The 25,601-nt window shown below is 43.2% G+C and overlaps 1 protein-coding gene across 1 annotated transcript in view; it reads right to left on the minus strand.

Moving 5' to 3' along the window:
• The window catches only part of CYB5R1 (cytochrome b5 reductase 1), a 288,183-nt gene that overhangs the window by 105,298 nt on the left and 157,284 nt on the right, over positions 1 to 25,601 (minus strand). The window contains exon 4 of the mRNA XM_073542557.1: positions 13,154 to 13,257. Within this exon, the coding sequence (XP_073398658.1) occupies positions 13,154 to 13,257 (104 nt within the window). The remainder of the gene's footprint in view (positions 1 to 13,153; positions 13,258 to 25,601) is intronic.

Genomic DNA, 25,601 nt, shown 5'->3' on the forward strand with positions numbered 1-25,601 from the left:
CTTTCCTGGGGCAGTCCTCATGTGAGCTAGTTTCTTTGTAGCGCTTGATGGGTTTTTGCCACTGCACTTGGGGACACTTTCAAAGTTTTCCCAATTTTTTGGACTGACTGACCTTCATTTCTTAAAGTAATGATGGCCACTCATTTTTCTTTACTTAGCTGCTTTTTTCTTGCCATAATACAAATTCTAACAGTCTATTCAGTAGGACTATCAGCTATGTATCCACCAGACTTCTGCACAACACAACTGATGGTTCCAACCCCATTTATAAGGCAAGAAATCCCACTTATTAAACCTGACAGGGCACACCTGTGAAGCGAAACCATTTCTAGTGACTACCTCTTGAAGCTCATCAAGAGAATGCCAAGAGTGTGCAAAACAGTAATCAAAGCAAAAGGTGGCTATTTTTAAGAACCTACAATATAAGACATATTTTCAGTTGTTTCACACTTGTTAATTATATAATTCCACATGTGTTAATTCACAGTTTTGATGCCTTCAGAGTGAATCTACAATTTTCATAGTCATGAAAATAAAGAAAACTCTTTGAATGAGAAGGTGTGTCCAAACTTTTGGTCTATACTATATATATACTATATATTTGGTCTATACTGGCCACTTTATTAGGTACACCTGTCCAACTGTGTGTTAAGACTTAATTTCTAATCAGCCAATCACATGGCGGCAACTCAGTGCATTTAGGCATGTAGACATGGTCAAGACAATCTCCTGCAGTTCAAACCGAGCATCAGTATGGGGAAGAAAGGTGATTTGAGTGCCTTTGAACGTGGCATGATTGTTGGTGCCAGAAGGGCTGGTCTGAGAATTTCAGAAACTGCTGATCTACTGGGATTTTCACGCACAACCATCTCTAGGGTTTACAGAGAATGGTCCGAAAAAGAAAAAAAATCCAGTGAGCGGCAGTTCTGTGGCCAGAAATGCCATGTTGATGCCAGAGGTCAGAGGAGAATGGGCAGACTGGTTCGAGCTGATAGAAAGGCAACAGTGACTCAAATTGCCACCCGTTACAACCAAGGTAGGCAGAAGAGCATCTCTGAACGCACAGTGCGTCGAACTTTGAGGCAGATGGGCTACAGCAGCAGAAGACCACACTGGGTACCACTCCTCTCAGCTAAGAACAGGAAACTGAGGCTACAATTTGCACAAGCTCATCGAAATTGGACAGTAGAAGATTGGAAAAACGTTGCCTGGTCTGATGAGTCTCGATTTCTGCTGCGACATTCGGATGGTAGGGTCAGAATTTGGCGTAAACAACATGAAAGCATGGATCCATCCTGCCTTGTATCAACGGTTCAGGCTGGTGGTGGTGGTGTCATGGTGTGGGGAATTTTTTCTGGGCACTCTTTGGGCCCCTTGGTACCAATTGAGCATCGTTGCAATGCCACAGCCTACCTGAGTATTGTTGCTGACCATGTCCATCCCTTTATGACCACAATGTACCCAACATCTGATGGCTACTTTCAGCAGGATAATGCGCCATGTCATAAAGCTCGAATCATCTCAGATTGGTTTCTTGAACATGACAATGAGTTTACTGTACTCAAATGGCCTCCTCAGTCACCAGATCTCAATCCAATAGAGCATCTTTGGGATGTGGTGGAACGGGAGATTCGCATCAGGGATGTGCAGCCGACAAATCTGCGCCAACTGTGTGATGCCATCATGTCAATATGGTCCAAAATCTCTGAGGAATGCTTCCAGCACCTTGTTGAATCTCTGCCACGAAGAATTGAGGCAGTTCTGAAGGCAAAAGGGGGTCCAACCCCTTACTAGCATGGTGTACCTAATAAAGTGGCCAGTGAGTGTATATACTGTATATGTATATAGTGGGTACGGAAAGTATTCAGACTCCTTTAAATGTTTCACACTTTGTTTCATTGCAACCATTTGGTAAATTCAAAAGAGTTCATTTTTTTCTCATTAATGTACACTCTGCACCCCATCTTGACAGAAAAAAACAGAAATGACGAAATTTTTTTCAAATTTATTCAAAAAGTAAAACTGAAATATCACATGGTCATAAGTATTCAGACCCTTTGCTCAGTATGGAGTAGAAGCACCCTTTTGACCTAGGATAGCTGTGAGGGGGCGCCAGGGCCATAGTCATGGCAGGGACTAACGTCTCTTGCGCACCCTGGTCTCCCATCACATACAAACAATGTCGTTTTTTCAGTGTACTTGCCTCTGCTCTCTGCACCTTCAGGGTCTCCTCTGGGTTGCTGAAGACCCTCTCCATATGATTGCGCACAGAGACACGGTCCAATTTCAACTGTAAACGAATAACTTTATTTCTTTTCATTCACAGCATGCCCATCTCAGTTATAGCATTGACATTGAGTTCCACACAGTCCACATCCTTCACTTTCCCTGTACTCTTCCCTAGGTCCTTCAGTACGTTCCTTGGTCTTACCGTCTCATACTGAAGCGTCCTCCCTGGTCAGCTTCACTATGTTCAGGAGTTCCCTTGTCCGTTTTGCCCCAGACATGAGGGCATCTGCCCATGTAGTAAGCTGCCACATTTTAGAGCGATCTGCGTCCCTGTACTGCTGTGACCTCTGCTGTAGCTTCTGTTTCCACCACTGCTGTCACTGCTGCTGTCACAGCTGCACTTCTAGCCCATTGGCTTGATCGGCTGGGCTTCACACTTCTAACGTTACGGGGTTGCTGTGCTGCCTGGGCTCTAAAGCCCACCTGAGCTGTCTGGGCACCCCTGGCCCTACTCACTAAAAAAAGGAAATCCTCTGCCTTATCCACAGTGACCCCTCCTATATTAACAATTTGTTATGCTAAACTATGTATGCTAATGTGTCCCCATCTAGTTGACAAACTTAGGTACTACACTTTCTCTATAATACATTATACGACATATATTCCTATACACATAGCAGCAACAGATTATATACATATATATAATTTTATATATGAGGCAATATCTACATCAAGGAAGGGAGTGGAGTATCATATGGTCCCGGTACACCCCTTACATAGCCATAAGTCTTCTTGGGAATTATGCAACAAGTTTTTCACACCTTGATTTTGGGATCCTCTGTCATTCTTCCTTGCAAATCCACTCCAGTTCCGGCAGGTTGAATGGTGAATGTTGGTGAACAGCCATTTTCAGGTCTCTCCAGAGATGCTCAATTGGGTTTAGGTCAGGGCTCAGGCTGGGCCAGTCAAGGATGGTCAGAGTTATTCTGAAGACACTCCTTTTTTATTTTAGCTGTGTTCTTAGGGTCATTGTCTTGTTGGAAGGTGAAACTTCAGCCAAGTCTGAGGTCCAGGGCACTCTGGAAGAGGTTTTCATCCAGGATATCTCTGTACTTGGCCGCATTCATGTTCCCTTCAATTGCAACCAGTTGTCCTGTCCCTGCAGCTGAAAAACACCCCCATAGCATGATGCTGACACCACCATGTTTCACTGTTGGGATTGTATTGTGCAGGTGATGAGCAGTGCCTGGTTTTCTCCACACATACCGCTTAGAATTATCACCAAAAAGTTCTATCTTCATCTCATCAGTCCAGAGAATCTTATTTCTCATAGTTCTTCATGTGTTTTTTGCAAACTCTGTTAGGCTGGTGGAACGCACCAAATAATAAAGATGATAATGAGGTGCGTTCGCAGCCTGGGGTCCACCGTGCAGAGATGTAGAACTGCTGCTCGGTAACGATGGACACTGACTGGCGGTATAGCAAATACACACAGGTTAACTTCACCCGGTGAACAAGAAGGCGAACCCTGTTAATTCACAGGGCCACAAAACCGCAGGATGAATGCTAGGGTTTGGTCACAGAAGTCTACCCCGATGGCACAGGGTTAGAGTCCTTCTAGACCCCCTAGCATTTGGCACTGCAACAGCGGTGCCTGAGTAACCTCACTAAAGATATAGCACTTGATGTGCATACAGTGCAGTTCAGGCGGACGCCACTAACCACCCTAAGCTTAGGGTAGGAAAGCGCACTATTTTGCACATGGCGCCTCTACTGATGGATGCTGCTGTCAACGCAGTACAATTGTGCCTCATGCTGGATGGCACAGTATGGCGCTAGGTGTGGTGCTGAGACTGGGTAGCACAGTGGCTCAAGACAATGCCACTAGCAGGCAATGACTCTAACTCTAATTGCCCTATACCATGCGTATCCAAGGGAGGGGAGATATAATGCAACAGTCACCAGTTTCATGCATCCATCATCACACACACAACTAAACATAACAGTCTATACTAGTGCATGGCTGAGCGGCCATGCGACTCTTTTATAGCGGCATCCTTCCGGGACCTTCCCAGTGGACAAATCCAAGCAGGAATGGGACCTGCGCATGTGACCTCCGACCTCCAATGAGAGGTCGTCTCACGGGCATGCTCAGTAAGTAATAGACAGGACTTAGTCCCAGGAGCGTCTGCTTGCTGCTGACTCAAGCATGGTGTTATAGCAGAGCCAGAAGGAACAACCAGAAGTCTAGCATCAGACTGGGCAAGACGTCGGGACCGACGTCTCTGCTGAGCAGGAATCTCTGTGGCTGCAGAGAAATATGGGCATTTTTTGCAATATTATCCCTCTCTATTATGGGGATTTATATTATACACTATTATTGTTAAAACGTGCGCCATTAATTTTTTTAACTTCCTTGTATATAATTATGTATGTTTCATCTAGTAGACAGATTTTGACGAAGACTGCAAAGTCGAAACGCGTTGATCTGACAACAATGTGTTTTTTTGCCTGACAACTTTGTGCCGTCCATGTTTTTAAAAATAATAGATTAAAAGTTATTTTTTAGACAGCTACTTTCTCGCTGGATCCTTCCCTCCTGTTGTTACTCATGTTTGCTTCAATGGAACCATGTTGAGTGCCTGTTTATCTACTATTGTTAATTATAATAAAAATATTTTTAATCTACTACATTATTTATTGGTCTTTTTTTGCACATTTTCTTATATGATCCTTATTTAGTTTTGTGCTTGACCCTTATTTTTTTATACAATTTGTTCTATCTTTGATAAATCATTCATGTAGTAGTATGGCCACCATGTAGTCACGGATTTAGAAAAAAATACTCACCTACCCTTCACTCCCCCACATCTCAGCAATCTTTTCTTAAGCCAGCAGCCGAATTCAGCATGCAGATGACAGGAGCGCATAATGTCACAACCATGCATTCCCGGTCACGTGCACGTCAATGTTAGTTGCTGGCCTTTGATTGGCTTGCAGCATGATGGCAGATGGGTTTGTATGTCACAGTACTCTTCAGCTGAATGTACTTCCGAGAGCGCACATCCAGTTGAAGTATTTGCTGGCGTCGGTAAACCCCTCACCAACTAGGTCCGGTCGCAATGGTGACCGCTGCAGTACATGTAGTTAAGGCCATGCTAGTTACCCAACTGCTACATAGTACAGTATAAACTTATCACTGTCACCAAAAGCTCTTCACAGTTCTGCACCACCATACATCTCTTCGCTCATCTCTGTCTATCACCCTACTTGTTCTTTCCACTTTGCCACTGTCCTAATTCGGACATCCTGCATACTTTCATTTCTCCATACTTTTGTCACAAACTCCACCTTTGGTCTCCAAGACTTCTCTCGTGCTGCACCAGTTTTATAAAATGCACTACGCCAGACAATTCGATTAATACCTAGCTCCCACATTTTTAAGGGTAAGTAGACATTTCATAAAGTGCATTGAAAAATATCACCGAAATGTAATTATATGTCAACTTAATAGCATTGGTATTTTTTTATTCTTTATACTTTTTCATGTGTGCCCATAGTGCTTTTTATGCCTTTCTGATCTGTTCTAATTGTTTATAATGTACTAGTGAGTTGTAAACCCTTTGTGCAGCCTAATACAATTGTACATCAGAATCATGGTGCTCATGTAGGGAATATCTTTAGGAGCAAAGCCTGCTCTGTACCATGAACTGCAGATGCCGGCTGGGATGAACAGCCAACATCTGCCTGAATCAACATGCAACATGGTGCTAACTCCGATCGCTGCTATTTAACCTTTCAAATGTTGATGTCAGTCACTGCATAAATACTGGGAGATATTGATAGGCTACAGTGGCAGCTGGGGACTGGACAAGGCCTGCATAAATTTCTTCAGTGTTTTGTCTGTGCTTCATCAAAATGCATACATTTAATTTCATACATTTAATTATATACAGCCAATATAACAATATTTCATTAGGGATGCCATTGGCTGCCTAATGCGGCAGTCTGAGGTGTCTCCCAGGCTGAGCCATTTTGCCAACCTCCAAGACTGGGATTCTCTGTTCTCTGAGCTGGTTGTCAAACAGACAACAGTCTCAGAAATCATGTTAAATATCGGCTTGTCGCATTGAATTATGCTCATGTCTTTCAGACATGGGTAGTATTGAAGCCCTGATCACCTGCAGTTCTGGATCAGGATGACATCAGCAGTGTGATCAGGTTACCTCTGCATTCCTGATCTGTGAATCAGTCATGCTTTTGTTGTACTGTGCTTGTTCCCTTCTTTTGGTAGTTTTGTTCTGGGGTCTATGTGCCAACCTTCCCATTGCAACACTCTCTGCTGTACAACTGCACAAAGACTACCAAAAGGGAGCAGGCACAGAATGAGATATTGCACCACATAAGCAGGTCTGCGTTACAGAACATTAGGTGAGCAGAACAAATAGATGACAAGCCTCTCTTCCACAATTTTATCTGCTGTCTTCCAGACATCTTGAGGATGGAGGGGGGGGGCAGGCAGGGTATTCACACTGGGTACAGCCAGGAAGGGGGATTTCATTTAGCCACCTATTGCAACGGGCTGAGGTGTATCCCAGGTGGCAATATTTTGCCACCTCATGGAAGTGGGATTAGCGGTTCTCCAAGCTGGTTGACAAACTGACAGCTACAGTGGGGCAAAAAAGTATTTAGTCAGTCAGCAATAGTGCAAGTTCCACCACTTAAAAAGATGAGAGGCGTCTGTAATTTACATCATAGGTAGACCTCAACTATGGGAGACAAACTGAGAAAAAAAAATCCAGAAAATCACATTGTCTGTTTTTTTTTCATTTTATTTGCATATTATGGTGGAAAATAAGTATTTGGTCAGAAACAAGCAATCAAGATTTCTGGCTCTTACAGACCTGTAACTTCTTCTTTAAGAGTCTCCTCTTTCCTCCACTCATTACCTGTAGTAATGGCACCTGTTTAAACTTGTTATCAGTATAAAAAGACACCTGTGCACACCCTCAAACAGTCTGACTCCAAACTCCACTATGGTTAAGACCAAAGAGCTGTCAAAGGACACCAGAAACAAAATTGTAGCCCTGCACCAGGCTGGGAAGACTGAATCTGCAATAGCCAACCAGCTTGGAGTGAAGAAATCAACTGTGGGAGCAATAATTAGAAAATGGAAGACATACAAGACCACTGATAATCTCCCTCGATCTGGTGCTCGACGCAAAATCCCACCCCGTGGGGTCAGAATGATCACAAGAACGGTGAGCAAAAATCCCAGAACCACGCGGGGGGACCTAGTGAATGAACTGCAGAGAGCTGGGACCAATGTAACAAGGCCTACCATAAGTAACACACTACGCCACCATGGACTCATATCCTGCAGTGCCAGACGTGTCCCACTGCTTAAGCCTGTACATGTCCGGGCCCGTCTGAAGTTTGCTAGAGAGCATTTGGATGATCCAGAGGAGTTTTGGGAGAATGTCCTATGGTCTGATGAAACCAAACTGGAACTGTTTGGTAGAAACACAACTTGTCGTGTTTGGAGGAAAAAGAATACTGAGTTGCATCCATCAAACACCATACCTACTGTAAAGCATGGTGGTGGAAACATCATGCTTTGGGGCTGTTTCTCTGCAAAGGGGCCAGGACGACTGATCCGGGTACATGAAAGAATGAATGGGGCCATGTATCGTGAGATTTTGAGTGCAAACCTCCTTCCATCAGCAAGGGCATTGAAGATGAAACGTGGCTGGGTCTTTCAGCATGACAATGATCCAAAGCACACCGCCAGGGCAACGAAGGAGTGGCTTCGTAAGAAGCATTTCAAGGTCCTGGAGTGGCCTAGCCAGTCTCCAGATCTCAATCCTATAGAAAACCTTTGGAGGAAGTTGAAAGTCCGTGTTGCCAAGCGAAAAGCCAAAAACATCACTGGTCTAGAGGAGATCTGCATGGAGGAATGGGCCAACATACCAACAACAGTGTGTGGCAACCTTGTGAAGACTTACAGAAAACGTTTGACCTCTGTCATTGCCAACAAAGGATATATCACAAAGTATTGAGATGAAATTTTGTTTCTGACCAAATACTTATTTTCCACCATAATATGCAAATAAAATGAAAAAAAAACAGACAATGTGATTTTCTGGATTTTTTTTTCTCAGTTTGTCTCCCATAGTTGAGGTCTACCTATGATGTAAATTACAGACGCCTCTCATCTTTTTAAGTGTTGGAACTTGCACTATTGCTGACTGACTAAATACTTTTTTGCCCCACTGTATCTCAGGAATCTTGCTAAACACCCACTCGGTGCAGTCAACTGTACTTGTGTGTTTTAGGTGCAAGTACAATTGAAGCCCCAACCGCTGACAGTTCTGGGTCAGGGTGACTTCAGCAGTTGATCAGGTGACATTATCCTGGGCCACAGAGGAGGAGGGTAGCAATAAGGTAAGTAATTGAATGAACCTGAAGATATACATGTAAGAGTGTTATTGGGGTGGGTGTTGGGGAGAAAGTAATCTTGTTAGGGGACAGTATGGGGGGAAGGCGAGGGGGCCATTTGGGTGGAAATCTGAGGGGACAGTATGGAGGGAAAAGTATGAGGGTACAGTATTGGAGTAAAAAAGTGTGAGGGGACAGTATGTGGGGATGTAAGGTGACAGTATAGGGGTAGTGCAAGGTGACACTATGGGGAACAGTGTGAGGGTACAGTATGGAGGGAATAGTGTAAAGGTACAGTATGGGGGGAATAGTGTAAAAGTACAGTTTTGGGGACTAGTGAGAAGGGACTTTATAGAGGGAATATTGTGAGGGAACAGTATCGGGGAACTGTGAGGAGACAATATGGGGAAATATTGTGAGGAGACAGTATGTTGTGAATAATGTGAGAGGTCAGTATGTGGGAGAAGTGTGATAGGACAGTATGGGGCGAAAGGTGTGAGCAGACTCTATGAGAGCTGTATTGGAGATGTGTGAAGGGGCCATATGGGGGAGATATGTATGGGGGGACGTGTGTAGCGACAAATTTACACAAAGTTACAGGTAACAAGATGGGGAAATATGGGAGAGGACAGTATGGGGAGAAATTTATGCGAAGACATGAGGTCAAAGCGTGAGGGGACAGCATTGGGAGCAATGCATGTGCGGACAGTATCAGGGGATGAGTATAAAGACAGTATGGGATGGAATAGTGTGAGGTGACAGTATGGGTGATCGGACTCTATGTGGTGTAAGGTGGCATCTGGACAGGTCATGGATGGGAGGTATATTTCCCCAAGTAGTTAAGACTCGGGGATGTAGAACCCGGAGAAGCAGGCTCTAACACACTTAGTGCTGAGCATTGTTTTAACGAGCCCGGATTATGGATTACGGATTACGAGCAGCTGAAAGAGCCGGGTGGGATCGGCTGCTCACTTACCTCCAGTCCAGGTCTTGGATGGTCTGATTTAAGGCAGCTGGGGGTGTCTCACTTGGTTTGTGTATTCTGCAAGGTGAGGAAAATGGCATGAGCTGCTCAAAACCTGCTGGAGTCTGAGAGGAAAAGACTAACGCTTAAACGGGTGAGCATGTGTGTTATATGGACTTCTTATTTTCTGTTTTGTTCTGTTATACCTTTGTTTACCTGGAAGAGGCTGCTTTATTTTGCAATACTAACGGTTTATGAACTTCTTCTAATAAACCGCCTGTTGACTCAACGAACTAAGTCTTGTGTGTGAACCAGCGTGGGTATAGTGTGAGAGCATGTGGAGGGGAATAGTGTGAGAAGACAGCATGGGGAGTGAGGGGACAGTATTGGGAGAAGTAAGTGAGAGGAAAGTACAGGGGGTAGCTTGAGGGGACTGTTTGGACACAAGTGTGAGCAGACTATATGTGGGGAGAAAAGTGTAAGGGGGCATAGTATAGTGACTGGTTAGTTTTTTGCGGTAGTATAGAGAGGGGCTGCATAGGGGGACAGTTTGAGGGCACATTATGAAGAGGAACGTATGTAAGAGGAGGAGATACAGTGTAAAGACTAGTCAGTATATGGAGGTAACAGTGTAAAGGGACAGTATGAAGAAGGTAGCCCAGTGTGGAAAGGAGAGGAAAGTTTGGAGGCTATGTACCATAAGGACAGAGTAAGGATCATATTTTATACAAGGAGCATGGTGAGGGGCAATTATTCAGCGCTACAGCATAAGGGCAGTCTCACACTTACAGATAATTCTGGTACCGGAAAAAAACGGTATCAGAGCTATCCGTGTCCATGTGTCCGTGTGGATATGTGGTACATCTGTGTGGCCACCATGTGCCGCATGTGTGCCGCATCAGGACCACACGAGTGGCCGCCGGGGAAGAAGCGCTACAGTAAGCGCTGTTCCCTGGTGGCTGGTACTGAACGCCACTGTCATTCTCCTCTCCTGCTTTGCCGGCAACAGCGAGCAGGAGAGAAAGAATGAATGAAAACCCAACGTGGGGTCCCCCTCTGTTTGTGAACCCACCCTGCAAAACTCACAGCTGGGGGCTGCTATTCTCAGGCGGGTAAGGGGCCATTGATCTTGGCCCCCCCAGTCTAAAAATAGCAGTCCGCAGCTGCCCAGAAAAGGCGCATCTATTAGATGCACCTATTCTGGACCTTTGTCGGGTTCTTCCCACTTGCCCTGTAGCAGTGGCAAGTGGGGTTAAAAAGGGGTTAATGTCACCTTTCTATTGTAAGGTGACATTAAGCCCAGCTTAATAATGGAGAGGTGTCAATAAGACACCTATCCATTACTAATCCTAGAGTTATTCAAGGGTTAATTAAACACACACACCATAAGAACAAAGTATTTTAACGAAAGAATACACTACACACAGTGTTTAAATCTTTATTATACTCCTAATTCCATATTAACGCCATCGTTTTCCTGTAAAAAATTCTAAAATAAACCAACAATATCCATACCTGTCTGGCGATCAGTCACGTTCGACAGTGTAAATCCATCTCGGGGGTTAATCAGTTTACAGCCGGCGCGCTGCTAATGCGACCGCTCCGACTGTAAACTACTGGGGAATGAATGGAAGCAGCCGGCGCATGCTCAGTAACTAGCGGTGACACCGCAGAGCCTGTGCGTGCTGCTTCCATTCATTCCCCAGTAGTTTGCAGTTTAGAACAGAGGGTGATTATAGTTTAGAAGAGGGGGATTTTATGATGGCTGCTCTCAACGCAGATGCTTGGCATCTTTGCTAATGCATGTGAATTAGTAAGCCTAATTTCTGCCATAATACAACTATTTAAATATATTTTTAAAAAATATAAATCCCTTTAAGCCTGCCTCTAAGCAAAAATTTTCTATAGTTCCTTGTAATTTGTGTGATTTTTTTTTGTTGGTTAGTTAATTCTGACTCTGATTGTTCCTGTACTATTTCCAAAATTCCTGACTTCAGACTTAAATGACTGCTTTAGACAATTTATCAGCTTACGAACACCTATTACCATCGGAAATTAGTTTAAGGTAAGCAATTTACACTCCATTAGACTTCGTCCTATGGTTTAGACCTTTGCAAAGTCCAGTGATGCAGTGGGTTACAGAATTTGCCTGCTGGCCTGATCATAGCATGTCTGTAATTTAAGTTTTACTATCTGTAATTTAAGTTTTACTGCCACTTCCTAGCATTAATGTTGCCAAGGTGTTACAAGTAACTGTATTATTAACATGCTTGCACCATGGATCTCAGGTGACTCTGGACTAAAACACAATGGATCTGGAAGTAACATGAACACATAGAAATGAAGCCAAGAATAGACATTTGTATACACAGCAAGCAGCAAACAATAGGTAAAAGAAATCAGGCAATTAGTCGCCTGAGCATCAACTAAGCAGAGGAAACAGAAAGCCAAGTAAAATGTCAGGCATAATTTCATCATATATTTAAAGGGAATCTGCCCCCACGGAATGTATATAACCTATTAATATTGGCATACAGATAATAGAAATGTTAAACTAGTCCTACCTGTCTGCCTCATATTAATGGTCTAATTGTTGAGAAATCTTATAGTCTTTCCTTATGCTAATGATTTCTTCCAGTTTCAGGGACGTGCAGTGCCTGGAAGAAATCCCTGCCTCCTGTCTTCATTACAAATAACAATACTACCCCCCTCCCATGCATGTCAGTTATGGCCCTGGAATCCCGCCCTTGCAACCTTCACTCACTCCACAATACGTACCTTTTACTCCCTTCTATGGGCACTGCATTCAGGGATCTTCTGTGCAGGTGAGTCACTGTGACCTCCGGCATGCTCAACAATAAGGGGCTCTTTCCACCTCTTACCCGCATAGTCATCACTAGGAACCATGTGAACATAGTGATGACTATGCAGCAAGGAAGTGGGGAGAGAACCTTATCGGCACGCACACCGGAGGTCACTGGATTGGAATTCGTTGGTGCCTACGCAGAAGATAACCAGAATGCAGTGCCCATAGCTGGGAATATAAGGTACGCATTGTGGAGGGAGTGCAGGCCGCAGGTGCGGGATTCCAGCACCAGATCTGATGTGCATGGGATTTTTTTCAAGCATCACATGCCCCGGAGCCTAGAAGAAATCATTAGCATAGAGATAGAGAAAAAACATTTCTCCGCAGCAAGACCATTAATATGAGGCATACAGGTAGGATTAGCGTAACATTTCTATTACCTGCCCATATTAATAGGTCATATACGTCCTGGGGGAGACAGATTTAATTATTTAATCACCATCCCCTCTTGAAATAATGAAAACAAGAACAAAATTAGTAACTGGTAAAATAAACAATAAAACTTAATGTAGTAAATGAAGAAATAGAGTAAGTTAATTTAACAAAACTTACATGAATATTCAAATCTTACATTTATTTTAAGCCAGTTGAGTGTTGTCAGTGGAGCAATTACTTTCTAGTAAGACATCTAATTGACAATTATTATATAACATTACCTTTACTATCAGATCAAAATATCCTTTATGATCACAGCACAATGGAGTGTAGGGTCTAACCACAAGATTGCCATTTATTTTAGCTGATAGGTAGACACAGTTACCTGTGAGAAAACATAGAAAGAAATAATTATGTAAATGTAAAATATATACAGCGGGTGAAATAATTATTGAACACGTCACCAGTTTTCTAAGTAAACATAATTCTAATGGTGATATTCACATGAAATTCTCACCAGATATAAGTAACAACTCATCCAATTCATACAGGCAAAGGAATCAAACAGTAGATGTCCATAAATTAAGTTATCGATGGAAACAGCAGTGAAATTCGGATGATTATGGCTTGTGTCCAAGTTACAGACACTGACAAAAAAAAAGTGTTAGTGCCTGTAATAAACTAAAAAAATATTCAGGATTGAGAGTCCTCAGTGGTTGATACCTTTTAATGGCTAACTGAAAAGATGGTAATACATTGCAAGCTTTCGAGACTACTCAGGTCTCTTCATCAGGCTAGACTAATACAAAATCTGAAGTCACATATTTATGCACAATACAGCCTAGAAAAAATGCAATAGATAAGACAAGTGACGTGAAGCAGAACTATCAATATGGGAGAGGGAGAAACATAAATATAAACATTGGACCAGTTCATAGATAAGGAGTCTGGATGTTTTATGGTCCTCTGATTGGGGTCTAGTTCTGTGTTGCCCCGCAAGGTTTTAAAAGGAAATTCCTTAATTGATGTAAAAAGACATAAATCCATGCGACACATTCATTCCAGCACTGAGAGTGTCAAAGTTCGTCATAAATTTGTACTCCCAAACTCGTCTCTCTCTCTGAGATGTGAAGTTACCTTTCAATACCAGTAATTTCATATCCATGCTGCTGTGATCAGGGATACAGAAATGTTTTGCCACAGGTAGATCCATTCTTTTTTCTCTTATAGTGTGACGATGAGCATTCATCCTTGTTCTAAGCTTTTGCCCTGTCTCCCCCACATACAGACCCCCAGTTGGACATTTAGTACAAATAATTAAGTACACCACATTAGATGTAATGCAGGTGAAAGTACCTGGGATCTTGTAGTTCTGATGTGAGTTGGGGATCTTTATCTTGTCCGTGGTCATTATAAATGGACAGGTTTTACATTTTTTCTGGTTGCAAGGAAAGGTTCCTGCAGCTGTTGGAGAGGACAGGGAACTTCTGACAATGATGCTTCTTAAATTTGGGGGCTGCCTAAAACACAGTAGTGGGGGGTCTGGAAAAATGGATTTTAATCGGGCATCTTTTTGTAGTAAAGGTTGTAATTTCCGTGCAGCTCCCCTTAGCACCTCCAGATTTGGGTTGTAGGTGACTACTAGAGGCACTCGGTTATTTTCTTCTTTAGCTTTGTAATGTAGCAGGTGATTCCTTGACAATCTGGTGGCTCTTGTAATTTGGTTTTCAATTGTTCTTGGATGGTAACCCTGATTCAAAAAGGTCTTTTTGAGGCGACCAAGGTGTTTGTCTCTATCCATGGGGTTGGAACATATACGATTGTATCTGATGGCTTGGCTATAGATAATAGAGTTCTTTATGTGTTTTGGATGGAAACTGTCCCATTTAAGGTATGTTGGACTGTCGATTGGCTTCTGATACAGGGATGTCTCTATTTCATTGTTTTTTAGCCTAATGATGGTGTCCAAAAAATTAATCTCGGTACTGGAGTAGTTGAGTGTTAAATTGATGGTGGGATGAAATTGATTAAACTGTTCGTGGAACGTCTTTAGCTGTTGCTCAGACTCCGTCCAGATGATTAAAATATCATCAATGAAGCGGTAGTAGCCCAGGGGCCTGATGGGGCATGAGGACAAAAAATCGCTTTCAAGCTTGGCCATGAAAAGGTTTGCATACTGTGGAGCCATTTTACTTCCCATAGCTGTGCCAGTCTCCTGTAGATAGATCCTGTTGTCAAATTCAAAGTAATTGTGGGTGAGGATGAATTTTATAAGTTTCACCACAGCATCAGCATCAGTCCCTGTGTTTTCCATGAAGAATTTGCAGGCATGTAAACCATCTTGGTGTGGGATATTAGAGTACAAAGATTCCACATCCATGGTGGCCAGGATGGTTCCTTCTGGTAGAGGACCTATTGCTGCTAGTTTATTCAATAGGTCAGTTGTGTCCTGAATGTAGCTGGATGTATCCTTCACCAGTGGTTTAAGAATACCCTCTACCCATCCAGATACCTGCTCAGTGAGGGTGCCCACACATGAAATAATTGGTCTTCCTGGATTTCCAGATTTGTGGATTTTGGGAAGCATGTAGAATGTCCCTATTCTTGGAGTCTCTGGTATCAGGTCATCGCCAGCTCTTATGGACTGGTCAGGCAGACAAGAAACCAACTTGTTTAGTTCCTTGTAATAGTCCTGTGTAGGATCCGACTCCAATTTTCTATAGTAGCATGTGTCCATAAGTTGCCTGTTTGCTTCCTTCATGTAGTCTGATGTATTCATCATGACTATTGCACCTCCCTTGTCAGCAGGTTTAATGATGATTTCTTTGTTGGTTTTTAAAGACTGTATGGCCTTTCTCTCCTGGGCACTGATGTTGGATGCTTGTCTCCTGTTAGTGTCTATGATTGTGGATTTTATCAAATGTCTGAAGGAGTCTATATATTTATCCAAATGAGGGTTGCGTCCAGGTGGAGGTGTCCAGTCTGACCTTTTCCTAGTTGTTACGATCCCTTTTCCTTCGGTCTGAGTGTTTTCTGAATCTTCTGTATCATTGAAATATTCCCTCAGGCGCAGTCTCCTGAAATACTGTTCCATATCACTGCAGAGTTCAGTTTTATCTAGGGCCTTAGTGGGACAAAATGAGAGTCCTCTAGAAAGCACGGCCAGTTCCACTTTGTTGGGTTTATAATCTGAGAGATTGATGACACAGTTAGATGCTTTTGTGTCTGGAATGGAGTGGTTGTCCAAGTTGTCAGGTTTTGGATTTGCTTTGTATCTGTTTGTATAGAGTCCTGAATTGAGACGCAGTCTGTGTAGTTTCTTTTCCTTGTTATGAACCAGAAAGGTCCGTAGTTTGTTGTAGTATTGTTGTAATTTTTGCTCTGTGCTTTCTGTAAGTGTTTTCCTCAGAGTTTCAAATTGCCCCTGGACTTTACTCCTTATGCTGTAGCAGACATGTAAAAGGTGGTTCCTTAGTCTCTCAGAAGTCCTGTGACAAAGGTTTTGTGCATAATGGGTATTGTAGGTATGAAGAATTGGGTTTGTAATCCAGAGTCCTTTGGGAATTAGATTCTCCTTTTTGCATTTAGATAAGAAAAAAATGTCGCTGTCCATTTGTGCACGTTTCTTCAGAAGTGGTTTTAGTTCCATAAAGATGCGGTACATTCTGGTATCCTCCATTTTGATACAGGAAAGATGTATATCTTTGTACCGTGTTAGCCAGTAGATAGAAAAATATTCAGGATTGAGAGTCCTCAGTGGTTGATACCTTTTAATGGCTAACTGAAAAGATGGTAATACATTGCAAGCTTTCGAGACTACTCAGGTCTCTTCATCAGGCTAGACTAATACAAAATCTGAAGTCACATATTTATGCACAATACAGCCTAGAAAAAATGCAATAGATAAGACAAGTGACGTGAAGCAGAACTATCAATATGGGAGAGGGAGAAACATAAATATAAACATTGGACCAGTTCATAGATAAGGAGTCTGGATGTTTTATGGTCCTCTGATTGGGGTCTAGTTCTGTGTTGCCCCGCAAGGTTTTAAAAGGAAATTCCTTAATTGATGTAAAAAGACATAAATCCATGCGACACATTCATTCCAGCACTGAGAGTGTCAAAGTTCGTCATAAATTTGTACTCCCAAACTCGTCTCTCTCTCTGAGATGTGAAGTTACCTTTCAATACCAGTAATTTCATATCCATGCTGCTGTGATCAGGGATACAGAAATGTTTTGCCACAGGTAGATCCATTCTTTTTTCTCTTATAGTGTGACGATGAGCATTCATCCTTGTTCTAAGCTTTTGCCCTGTCTCCCCCACATACAGACCCCCAGTTGGACATTTAGTACAAATAATTAAGTACACCACATTAGATGTAATGCAGGTGAAAGTACCTGGGATCTTGTAGTCCTGATGTGAGTTGGGGATCTTTATCTTGTCCGTGGTCATTATAAATGGACAGGTTTTACATTTTTTCTGGTTGCAAGGAAAGGTTCCTGCAGCTGTTGGAGAGGACAGGGAACTTCTGACAATGATGCTTCTTAAATTTGGGGGCTGCCTAAAACACAGTAGTGGGGGGTCTGGAAAAATGGATTTTAATCGGGCATCTTTTTGTAGTAAAGGTTGTAATTTCCGTGCAGCTCCCCTTAGCACCTCCAGATTTGGGTTGTAGGTGACTACTAGAGGCACTCGGTTATTTTCTTCTTTAGCTTTGTAATGTAGCAGGTGATTCCTTGACAATCTGGTGGCTCTTGTAATTTGGTTTTCAATTGTTCTTGGATGGTAACCCTGATTCAAAAAGGTCTTTTTGAGGCGACCAAGGTGTTTGTCTCTATCCATGGGGTTGGAACATATACGATTGTATCTGATGGCTTGGCTATAGATAATAGAGTTCTTTATGTGTTTTGGATGGAAACTGTCCCATTTAAGGTATGTTGGACTGTCGATTGGCTTCTGATACAGGGATGTCTCTAAACCAACAAAGAAATCATCATTAAACCTGCTGACAAGGGAGGTGCAATAGTCATGATGAATACATCAGACTACATGAAGGAAGCAAACAGGCAACTTATGGACACATGCTACTATAGAAAATTGGAGTCGGATCCTACACAGGACTATTACAAGGAACTAAACAAGTTGGTTTCTTGTCTGCCTGACCAGTCCATAAGAGCTGGCGATGACCTGATACCAGAGACTCCAAGAATAGGGACATTCTACATGCTTCCCAAAATCCACAAATCTGGAAATCCAGGAAGACCAATTATTTCATGTGTGGGCACCCTCACTGAGCAGGTATCTGGATGGGTAGAGGGTATTCTTAAACCACTGGTGAAGGATACATCCAGCTACATTCAGGACACAACTGACCTATTGAATAAACTAGCAGCAATAGGTCCTCTACCAGAAGGAACCATCCTGGCCACCATGGATGTGGAATCTTTGTACTCTAATATCCCACACCAAGATGGTTTACATGCCTGCAAATTCTTCATGGAAAACACAGGGACTGATGCTGATGCTGTGGTGAAACTTATAAAATTCATCCTCACCCACAATTACTTTGAATTTGACAACAGGATCTATCTACAGGAGACTGGCACAGCTATGGGAAGTAAAATGGCTCCACAGTATGCAAACCTTTTCATGGCCAAGCTTGAAAGCGATTTTTTGTCCTCATGCCCCATCAGGCCCCTGGGCTACTACCGCTTCATTGATGATATTTTAATCATCTGGACGGAGTCTGAGCAACAGCTAAAGACGTTCCACGAACAGTTTAATCAATTTCATCCCACCATCAATTTAACACTCAACTACTCCAGTACCGAGATTAATTTTTTGGACACCATCATTAGGCTAAAAAACAATGAAATAGAGACATCCCTGTATCAGAAGCCAATCGACAGTCCAACATACCTTAAATGGGACAGTTTCCATCCAAAACACATAAAGAACTCTATTATCTATAGCCAAGCCATCAGATACAATCGTATATGTTCCAACCCCATGGATAGAGACAAACACCTTGGTCGCCTCAAAAAGACCTTTTTGAATCAGGGTTACCATCCAAGAACAATTGAAAACCAAATTACAAGAGCCACCAGATTGTCAAGGAATCACCTGCTACATTACAAAGCTAAAGAAGAAAATAACCGAGTGCCTCTAGTAGTCACCTACAACCCAAATCTGGAGGTGCTAAGGGGAGCTGCACGGAAATTACAACCTTTACTACAAAAAGATGCCCGATTAAAATCCATTTTTCCAGACCCCCCACTACTGTGTTTTAGGCAGCCCCCAAATTTAAGAAGCATCATTGTCAGAAGTTCCCTGTCCTCTCCAACAGCTGCAGGAACCTTTCCTTGCAACCAGAAAAAATGTAAAACCTGTCCATTTATAATGACCACGGACAAGATAAAGATCCCCAACTCACATCAGGACTACAAGATCCCAGGTACTTTCACCTGCATTACATCTAATGTGGTGTACTTAATTATTTGTACTAAATGTCCAACTGGGGGTCTGTATGTGGGGGAGACAGGGCAAAAGCTTAGAACAAGGATGAATGCTCATCGTCACACTATAAGAGAAAAAAGAATGGATCTACCTGTGGCAAAACATTTCTGTATCCCTGATCACAGCAGCATGGATATGAAATTACTGGTATTGAAAGGTAACTTCACATCTCAGAGAGAGAGACGAGTTTGGGAGTACAAATTTATGACGAACTTTGACACTCTCAGTGCTGGAATGAATGTGTCGCATGGATTTATGTCTTTTTACATCAATTAAGGAATTTCCTTTTAAAACCTTGCGGGGCAACACAGAACTAGACCCCAATCAGAGGACCATAAAACATCCAGACTCCTTATCTATGAACTGGTCCAATGTTTATATTTATGTTTCTCCCTCTCCCATATTGATAGTTCTGCTTCACGTCACTTGTCTTATCTATTGCATTTTTTCTAGGCTGTATTGTGCATAAATATGTGACTTCAGATTTTGTATTAGTCTAGCCTGATGAAGAGACCTGAGTAGTCTCGAAAGCTTGCAATGTATTACCATCTTTTCAGTTAGCCATTAAAAGGTATCAACCACTGAGGACTCTCAATCCTGAATATTTTTCTATCTACTGGCTAACACGGTACAAAGATATACATCTTTCCTGTAATAAACTAAGTGTTTTTTCCCAATTAAATTTGCAGCACAACCCTCTCTCATGAGAATAAGATTGTATGGTTAAGAGTACCATATTCAGAAATTCTGAGTTAATAGACAGGGAATCCACATTTCAGGACCTTCTATTTGAGGGTAAAGGTTTTAAGGAGCTTCTCTCATTCTAGAGAACTTGGAATTTCCATGCACTACACAGACAAACCTCTAAGTTCAGTAAGAGGTATGTTGCACCAGGCTCCCAACAGTACTGTATTGTTTAAATGTTCACCTCTGAACATAACCCCAGACGATTAAGCAATTAAACACAATGGAATTGTTCAATTAGATTGTTTTCACATTTGCGTCTGTGCACGAAGCGTTTGATCCACATAGATCCACATGTGTCATGCGTACAAATATTTAACATGGTATACACATTAGGCGTTTCGCGGTCTGCGGTGGTGTTCGGCAAACGCAACATGTTGCATTTTTTGAGGCGTCAAAAATCCGTCAAATATGCGCAGTCATGCGCATGTGGATGAGTGTGTCAAAAAAACACATTACTGTCTATGGTAATGCATGCGTACGCAAGGACATGCATACGCAAGACCTGTACATTGACAACGAGCAACTGATCATCCTTGTCCAGGAGCGTGTTCCGTTGTGGGACAGCCGTGACCAGCAGTACAAGGACATTGTGGTGACCCGGCAGCTCTGGAATGAGGGGCCGCTGCATTGATGGAGGGCTGGGACAGCGCCTCTGCAACTTTAAAAAAGGCGTTAATAAGTATTTCCCTGTTGTGTGATGCCGCATTGAGTCTTTGTCTTGAGGATACTGTTTTGCTCCCTGATAGATAGATTCTATCAGGGACCATAACAGTGAGCTCAGGATCAACATTGAATGCATTGTGAATTGTAATGTTGCATTGTTCATGCTTTATCTCTTGCACCTGATGATACTTGTGTGTTTACTGCAAGATATATTCTTGCAGTAAACACACAAGTGTCCTCAGGTTCAACAGTCAAGGCATTGTGATTTTTAATGCTGTATTCTTCATGCTTTATCTCTTGCACCTGATGATACTTGTGTGTTTCCTGCAAGATATTTTCTTGCAGTAAACACACAAGTGTCCTCAGGTTCAACAGTCAAGGCATTGTAATTTTTAATGCTGTATTATTCATGCTTTATCTCTTGCACCTGATGATACTTGTGTGTTTACTGCAAGATATATTCTTGCAGTAAACACACAAGTGTCCTCAGGTTCAACAGTCAAGGCATTGTGATTTTTAATGCTGTATTCTTCATGCTTTATCTCTTGCACCTGATGATACTTGTGTGTTTACTGCAAGATATATTCTTGCAGTAAACACACAAGTGTCCTCAGGTTCAACAGTCAAGGCATTGTGATTTTTAATGCTGTATTCTTCATGGTTTATCTCTTGCACCTGATGATACTTGTGTGTTTACTGCAAGATATGTTCTTGCACTGAACACACAAGTGTCCTCAGGTTCAACAGTCAATGCATTGTGTATTGATTTTTTTTTTGGATGCCGCATTGACTGTTTGACAAGGGAAATCAGGTGTGCGTGATTATACAAGATGTTGCCAGCTGTGCATTGTATAATGTTTATTTTATTATTTTTTCAACAGTGAACAAAGTCTGCACGCATTGGCGCTCAATGAAGGACCGCTTCAACACTGATGTTTGTGCTGAGGGACAGGTTCGCAGTGGCTCATCGGCAAGGAGCAGAACCAAGTACCGATATCATCGTGCTTTGGAATTTCTACGACAGGTCCTTGCCACCAGAGCGTAAGTATAATTTCCTTTTTTTTTGGGGCTTTCATTGAACATAATCGGTGATTTTATCTTCCACAGATGATCCTGCTTGTAAATGCATGATACTAATTTTTAACTTTTTGTTTCAACAGCACCTGGAGCAGCACCCTGCAACCTGTCCCTGGAGCGGTTCTTCATCGATTGACCTCGGACACGTCCCAGCCAGTTTCCTACTCCACACTGATGAGGGGCAATACACCGAAACAGCTGTCTGTGGATGGATACCATGTTTTGGCATAGGTGGTTTCCTTCATTGGAGACTGCCCTTCCCATGGTTGTTCCTTCCCGGTGAAAGACCTGGCTAGTCATTGCCTGCGTTGAGAAACATGTGATGGTGTCTCCGCGGCTGTTGATTTACATGTTTTTGCATATTTCCCATAAGGGATGGGGGCATTGCTCTAGAATCACTGCGTTGAGAAACATGTGATGGTGTCTCCGCAGTGTCGGATGTTGATCTCCATGAGGTCACTCATCCTCATTTTCGCAGTCTTTTGCTAGGCATTGCTCCTACTAGCCAGTTTCCTACTCCACACTGATGAGGGGCAATACCCTGAAACAGCTGTCTGTAGATGGATACCATGTTTTGGCATAGGTGGTTTCCTTCATTGGAGATTGCCCTTCCCGTGGTTGTTCCTTCCCGGTGAAAGACCTGGCTAGTCATTGCCTGCGTTGAGAAACATGTGATGGTGTCTCCGCGGCTGTTGATTTACATGTTTTTGCATATTTCCCATAAGGGATGGGGGCATTGCTCTAGAATCACTGCGTTGAGAAACATGTGATGGTGTCTCCGCAGTGTCGGATGTTGATCTCCATGAGGTCACTCATCCTCATTTTCGCAGTCTTTTACTAGGCATTGCTCCTACTAGCCAGTTTCCTACTCCACATTGATGAGGGGCAATACCCCGAAACAGCTGTCTGTGGATGGATACCATGTTTTAGCATAGGTGGTTTCCTTCATTGGAGACTGCCCTTCCCGTGGTTGTTCCTTCCCGGTGAAAGACCTGGCTAGTCATTGCCTGCGTTGAGAAACATGTGATGGTGTCTCCGCAGTGTCGGATGTTGATCTCCATGAGGTCACTCATCCTCATTTTCGCAGTCTTTTACTAGGCATTGCTCCTACTAGCCAGTTTCCTACTCCACACTGATGAGGGGCAATACCCCGAAACAGCTGTCTGTGGTTGGATACCATGTTTTGGCATAGGTGGTTTCCTTCATTGGAGACTGCCCTTCCCGTGGTTGTTCCTTCCCGGTGAAAGACCTGGCTAGTCATTGCCTGCATTGAGAAACATATGATGGTGTCTCCGCGGCTGTTGATTTACACGTCCCAGCCATCCGACAGCCAGGAAGCAAGTTGCAGATCAGCAACACAGACAGCTGGTGACCAGAAAGCTGGTCAATCAGGTGTTCCCCTGTCCCAGGTCTCTGCCACTGGTTATGCGGGCACTACCCGCCAGCGGCAGAGGGCCTCGGACAGGAATGTCAAGCCCGAGTTCATGCACTTGAGAAAAGCCTTTCATGCCAGCCTCAAGACGCTGGCCGAAAGAGTGGAAAGTGGTTTTTCACTAATGGAACGTGGTTTTAACCACATGGAACACCTCATCCACTCTTCCGACCAGTGCCTTGAATGGCTGGAGGCTGACCTCAATAGACCAGCGCACCATTTCTTTAGTAATATTGAACGGGGCATGGCGGATCACCTTAGTCCTGAGCAACAGCTGAATGTGTTACACGCCTGCAACACTGCTTTCTTGCAGGCTATGCAGCAGAATCAGTACTTGCAGCAGTCAGTGGTGTCATTCCCACCTGTGCCACCACTGACTCGCTTCACCACAGTACTGACTTCTGCTGCATACCACAGCACGGCCACCTGCATTCCTAGCCAAGCCGGACACCACTACACCACACCAATGCCGAGTGCTGCTGGACACTCCACCCCCGCCACCACCCTTTCAAGTGCTGCTCTTGTCTGGAGCACCAGTACTGCCACCATTTCCACATCTTGGTGCACCTCCAGCACAAAATCTGCTTGGGCCACCGCCACCTCTTCTCCTGTTCAGACCACAGAGACTACATCATCTCCGGATCGGAGCACCGCCACTTCGCATCATCAGCATGGGAGCACAGCCACAACTCCTCATCATTCCAGGAGCACCTCCACCACTCATCATCAGAGGAGCACCGCCACCTCTTCTCCTCATCGTAGCACTGCCACCACCCCTCTTCAGAGGAGCACCGCCATCGTTTCACCTACTTGGAGCACCACCACCACTCCTCTTCAGAGGAGCATTGCCACTGCTTCGCCTACACGGAGGACCGCCCCCACTCCTCATCACAGGAGCACCGCCATCGCTTCGCCTGATAGGAGCATCACCACCTATTCTCCCACCGCGCACCCTTCACCTTCAATTAGCATCGACACCACAAGTTCTCCTGCAAGGAGCACCGCCAGCGCCTCCACCGAGCAGTCCAGGGGAGACCCACATTCCATATTTTATTCTTCACAGACACAGTCCAACATCTTGAGGCGGTCAACAACTGTAAGGCGGTCACAAGGTGGTAGTCGGTACAGGCAGGTGACTCCTGCCCCAAAGAAGAAGAAACAAAAGACTTTGTTAGTCAGTCCCCCCTCTCCTTCCAATGTTTCTCAACCAGCCTCCAGTTCCATGCCTGATCTCCCTTCCCCCAGTACTTTAGTAGCCCCTTCACCTAGATCCCCTTCCTCAATTTCCAGCCGTTCCTCATCTCTCCACACCCCCAAAGTATCCCACTCTTCCCCCAAACGTCCTTCAAAAGAAAAATAAGCTTTTTATTAGTTCAAAAAAATAAATGTGCAATTTTTATTGTACAAAAAAAGTTTGCTTTAATGTGTTTTTTGCCGCCAACACACACTGCGCCGTACACACACTGCACCGTACATTTTTCTTTTTTGTCAACACATAGCTCCATTAATGACATGTTTACGCGTGTCAATCTTGGAGATATGTGTAGTCAAAACCAGAAATCTAGATGAATTGTATTTTCCACATCAGTCTCTTCAGTCAGGTAATAAAACACAGACTGAATAGAGGATGGTGTTGAGTGCAAGGCCTATCTATTGTTACCTTGGTTTGTATCCAAAACAGTAACTTCACTATGGTGTGTTTTAACATCATTTAACTTTTTTTGATACAATCCAAGGTTATTATAGATAGACTTTGTAATTAAAATGTATAATACAGTTGTGGCCAAAAGTATTGACACCCCTGCAATTTTGTTAGATAATACTCAGTTTCTTCCTGAAAATGATTGCAAACACAAATTCTTTGGTATTATTATCTTCATTTAATTTGTCTTAAATGAAAAAACACAAAAGAGAATGAAGCAAAAAGCAAAACATTGATCATTTCACACAAAACTCCAAAAATGGGCCAGACAAAAGTATTGGCACCCTCAGCCTAATACTTGGTTGCACAACCTTTAGCCAAAATAACTGCGACCATCCGCTTCCGGTAACCATCAATGAGTTTCTTACAATGCTCTGCTGGAATTTTAGACCATTCTTTTTGGCAAACTGCTCCAGGTCCCTGATATTAGAAGGGTGCCTTCTTCAAACTGCTATTTTTAGATCTCTCCACAGGTGTTCTATGGGATTCAGGTCTGGACTCATTGCTGGCCACCTTAGAAATCTCCAGTGCTTTCTCTCAAACCATTTTCTAGTGCTTTTTGAAGTGTGTTTTTTGTCATTGTCCTGCT

The sequence above is a fragment of the Dendrobates tinctorius genome, unplaced genomic scaffold (assembly GCF_039654945.1).
Source record: "Dendrobates tinctorius isolate UK_male_01 unplaced genomic scaffold, ASM3965494v1 ptg000127l, whole genome shotgun sequence".
NCBI lineage: Eukaryota > Metazoa > Chordata > Amphibia > Anura > Dendrobatidae > Dendrobates > Dendrobates tinctorius.